This window comes from Gossypium arboreum, chromosome 7, assembly GCF_025698485.1.
Source record: "Gossypium arboreum isolate Shixiya-1 chromosome 7, ASM2569848v2, whole genome shotgun sequence".
NCBI classification, from domain to species: Eukaryota; Viridiplantae; Streptophyta; class Magnoliopsida; order Malvales; family Malvaceae; genus Gossypium; species Gossypium arboreum.
In genome coordinates, this window is record NC_069076.1 from 71,083,344 (window position 1) to 71,088,021 (window position 4,678).

The 4,678-nt window shown below is 29.6% G+C and overlaps 1 protein-coding gene across 1 annotated transcript; it reads left to right on the forward strand.

Annotated features, from left to right (window-relative positions):
- The first annotated feature begins 2,287 nt into the window (after nucleotides 1-2,287).
- LOC108479968 ((+)-neomenthol dehydrogenase-like) lies at nucleotides 2,288-3,338 on the forward strand. Its single transcript, XM_053030995.1, has 3 exons — nucleotides 2,288-2,461; nucleotides 2,548-2,601; nucleotides 3,150-3,338. The coding sequence occupies exons 1-3, from the start codon at nucleotides 2,288-2,290 to the stop codon at nucleotides 3,336-3,338; spliced, it is 417 nt and encodes a 138-aa protein (XP_052886955.1).
- The last annotated feature ends 1,340 nt before the right edge of the window (nucleotides 3,339-4,678 follow it).

Genomic DNA, 4,678 nt, shown 5'->3' on the forward strand with positions numbered 1-4,678 from the left:
TTCATCTTTTCCTATTATCTTGGGATGTTCGCCATACATTTTTCATGCATTTTCTTGAATGGTGTAAAATTTTAGTTTAAGGTGATAAGATACAAAAGATTAAGATCGTATTCAAGTTATTTGACTTGAGAAAGAATGATTCAAATCTGTTTTATAAGTAAAAATAAATAAATTTAAAACTAAAGAAAATGAAAACATTAAAAGAAGAAATTTAAGAACAAAAATTATAAAACAAATGGAAAATGGAATGAATAACCCGATGATATGATGAATAAGTGTTCAATTGAAACCTTTAAGATATAAATCATAACAAACTTGATTAATGACTTTAACCAACCTTCTAAGAAATAATGCAAATTGAATTATGAATCCTTAGCAAATTGAAGGTTAAAGAATGAATTCTCACGACTCCTTGAAGAAAATCGAGAAGAAAACTATGTCAAAAAAATCATAAAAAAGAAATATTGCACAAAAAAATTAACTCCCAAAGTTAGAAAACTTTATTAATAAAAACAATTGTCCTTAATGAACAATAAAGAATCCTTTATAGTCAGATTAAGAATGCTTCTAAAAAATGCTTTGGGGACAAAAAACACTTTTGAGACAAAAGTATTCCTAAAGAAGCTACTTTTTGCTAGAAAAAATGCTTCTCCCAAACCAAAAATTGGCCCAAAAGTATTTTTCTAAGAAGCTAAAAGTGTACTTTCCCAAAAGCACTTTTGAAAAATATTCTTAAACTAGGCTTAAGAAACATAAAACTCTAAAATAACTTAGAATACTTAAAAAAAATCTAAAATTTAGAATAAATAAACAATAAAATAATACCTAATAAATACAATATTGGACTAATATGTAATAAAAATTAAGGCTAAAAATCGAACTCAATATGATTTAAATTCAAATTAAAAGTCTGAAACTAATAATTTTCGTAATAATACCGTCCAAAATTTTTGCTCACACAGTCTTCACTATAACAATCATAACTTGAGTTCCCGAACTCTAAATCAAGTGATTCAAAGTGCGTTTCAAAGCTAAGAGATAAATCTTTGAACACTAGACATCTTAACCCAGAAAAGCCTAAATCTCATTCAAAATGTGATCACAAGTTAACTGATTTTCCAACTTGAACATTGGCACATTTAGTGAAAGGATTTTAATAAATTTCACACCATTCGTGCATGTATCATAAGGCATAAAAAACTCCCAAATTTTGGCAAAAAAATTAGGATAAATTACAAAAATAGTCCATGTCTTTATTTCTATTTTTGTCACCAAACTAATTTTTTTCGATTTAATCACTCAACTTTTCGAAATAAAATATTTTAGTCACTAATCTCGTTAATTGCCATTAGATAAGTGACGAGAAGCTAACGTGAGGCTTTTTTTATTGGTCTAATAACAAATTTAGCTCTCTAATATTTACACATTCTATTAATTTAATATTAAATCTACAAAAATTCTATAAATATAATCAAATGCATACTTGGATGACTATTTTTGTAGTTTATCCAAAAACGATGAAGTCCCTCCGAAAAAAAAACCACACTCAGTTAAACTCTCATACATTCATATTGAAGTTCAACCAAAAAAAATGAAAATTATAAATAAATCAAAATTTAAAAATATTTTAAAATTTTATGTTAACAATCTCTGAATTTGAACAACGACTTATTCAAGTTCATTCTAAATTTGAAAATTTTAAATAATATATATTTAAATTTTGAAAAATTATAAATTTGTAGAAAAATATTAAAATTTTTAAAAGTATTGAATAAAATTCAAAATTTCAAAAAATAAAAATTTTAAAAAATCATTTAAAAGTTTAAGTCCAAAATGAATTTAGATGATTAGTTGTCCAAATTCAATCTAAATCTAGACAATCATATGTCCAGATTCGTTCAAGATAATTTTATTAAAATAATTTTATTAAAATATATGAAATATATAAAATTATTTTTCTTCGTAGAATTGACACCACAAATCAAGGTTACTGAAAAATGGTCACTACATCATTGTCATAGAATTGTTCTTCTTAATTGTTTAAAACATTTTATTTGTTGAAGAAAATGAATTCATTATGTGTCATTTGACAATATTTATGTTAGACAAATAAACTATTATCTTTGGGGCTTACATAGATCCAGGTCAATTTTATTTGGGTATAAATTGCGTCCTCTTTGAACTAGTGGTTTGAAATGAATTTGCTTGTTTCAGGTATGCAGTTGTCACTTGAGCAAACAAAGGTGTTGGACTTGAAATATGTAAGCAATTAGATCAAAGTGGGATCATGGTGGTGTTAATTTCTAGAGATGAGAAAAGAGGTCTTAAAGCTCTTGAAAGTCTAAAACACTCTGGTCTCTCGGATTATCTAGTTTTTCACCAGCTCGATGTAGCAGACCCTGAAAGCATTGCTTTTCTGGCAGATTTTGTGAAGAAACAATTTGGGAAGTTGGATATCTTGGTACCAATTATCCAACTTAAATACCATAATTACTCGAGCCCTAATTTTCTATGACAAGATTTTCTTAATACATTCATCTTTTGTAGGTTAACAATGCTGCGATATTAGGTGCAACATTTTTTATTGCTCCTGGTATTGAGGTATGTTGGCTAAACTACCTTTATTAAGAAAGCATGTGTCAGGACCAAATCTATTGGGTCATGAATACCTAACTGTCTTATTATTTCTATTTAACTCAAAAGGAGATAGTGATTAAGAACTCTCTGTTGACATTAAAGGTTCAAGATTCAAGTTTTGGCTATGACACCCCTCTCTCAATTTGTAATGCACCAAAAAAAAAAAAAAGGTTCTATTATTTAAGGCACGTTTTCAAAGGGTTAAGATCCACTCTATTACTTTTTCATCTATTAATATTCAATGCATGTTTAATCATCATTATTTTTTCATTTACAATATTTTCATCTACTAATATGTGAATGGCGATTAAACATGCATTGAATATTAATAAATGAAAAAATAATGGAGTGGAATCAAACCCGCCATTACATAATCAAATCCAATGTATAATGCACTATAGGTAGAGGTACATATGAGAGTGGTAAAACTTTGATAGATTTATAGGTACTCAAAGAAATTATAAAGATGTAGTTGGATGGGATTGTCTCATGATAGCTTGTTATAAATGTAGGTAAATTCGCGTGATATATGGAGTAAAGCAACTGATGAAAATTATGAGTTAGCTAAAAAATGCATAGAAATAAACTACTATGGTGCTAAAATAATTGTTGAAGCACTTATTCCATTGCTGCAACTATCCGACTTACCAAGGATCGTAAATGTTTCCTCCTCTGTAGTCATGCTGAAGGTAGAATCCTGAGTTCCTGTAAAATCCCATTTCAGATCACAAGCTTTAAAAATGGTTGATGGAAAAGTTTCTTTGTTACAGGGTAAAGGTGAAAAGCTTAAAGGAGTGTTAATAGGTGTTACAAGAAACTAAATAACTTAATAGTTAAGGATAAATCTACCTTTTTGAGTAACCATAGGTTGAAGGAAGAATTCTTTCTTGTTTAGACCTGTGAGTAGATCCTACACCAAGGCGCATACCAACTTGGTATTAGAGCCTTCAATCATGGGTGATAGAGAGACTTTGGTAGCTAAATTGGAGGCTTTCATAGCGCAAATGGCTACAAGCCAACAAACATTAAAGGAATAGATGGCAGTGTAATCTCTTTTGGTCTAAAAGACAACAAAAGGGTATTTGGAGAAAAATAGTGAGGAGCAGGGAAGCAACGAACGCAGAAAAAGGAATTCAAACTTGCAACAAAGTGGGTGCTTGGTGCCACGATACTCTAAGATAGAATTTCCCATTTATGATGGTGTTGGATATCCTTTAGGGTGGCTAAAAAGATGCGAAATTTTTTTTTTTTTGCAATCAATGGACTAATGAAGAAGACAAAGTAGGATTAGTTTCATTCCATCTCTTAGGAGAGGCACAATTGTGGTTTGATTAAATGGAATAAGTGGAGGCAAATCTTAATTGGGGCGTTTCAAAGAGTGTTAAGGTTTGGGCCATCTATGCCTAATAACCCCTTGGGTGAACTTGCCAACTTGAGACAAACTGGGACTGTAGAGGAATATCAATTGCAATTTCAATTACTTTGGCTAGGACTGTTGATCTTAAACCTCGACAACAAGTAAACCTCTTTACTGCCGAGTTGGTAGAGGAACTTCGAATTGATATTGAGATGCAACAATCGAAAAACCTTGGAGTTGCAATGAATATAGCTTGAACATTGGAACATAAACAAAATGTCTCTTCCAAATTGTCGTCTCGAGCCATCTTGAACTGGCAAACTTTCCAAAACACTGGTAGCAATTCAATCTATAACAGCCTAATTTTCAATGGTGTCAGAAACAGTGATTCGAGATCACTAAATCTGACGAGTAAGTTTAAAGAATTTAATAAATTAACATTTATGAGTCAAGTAGGGCATTAGAATTATTTTTGAATTAGTGAATTTTGTGATTTAAAAGAATTTATAAGATAAATTGGGTCGAAAACAAGGTATCGAGACCTCGAATTCATAAACCAAGCAATAAATATTTTTAGAAATATTTATGGAGTGTTAATGAGTTAATATTAAAGTTTCATTAGGGAATTTTAACGTTTTGATAGTTAATTAATTGAAAATGACTAAATTGAAAATGGTGTAAAAC

Bases quoted from the DNA above. Each gene is read 5' to 3' on its own strand.
- LOC108479968 (XM_053030995.1), top strand. From the start codon at position 2,288: ATGGTGGTGTTAATTTCTAGAGATGAGAAAAGAGGTCTTAAAGCTCTT. The intron at 2,462-2,547 runs GTACCAATTATC...CATCTTTTGTAG, and splicing joins TTGGGAAGTTGGATATCTTG to GTTAACAATGCTGCGATATT. The intron at 2,602-3,149 runs GTATGTTGGCTA...TTATAAATGTAG, and splicing joins TTATTGCTCCTGGTATTGAG to GTAAATTCGCGTGATATATG.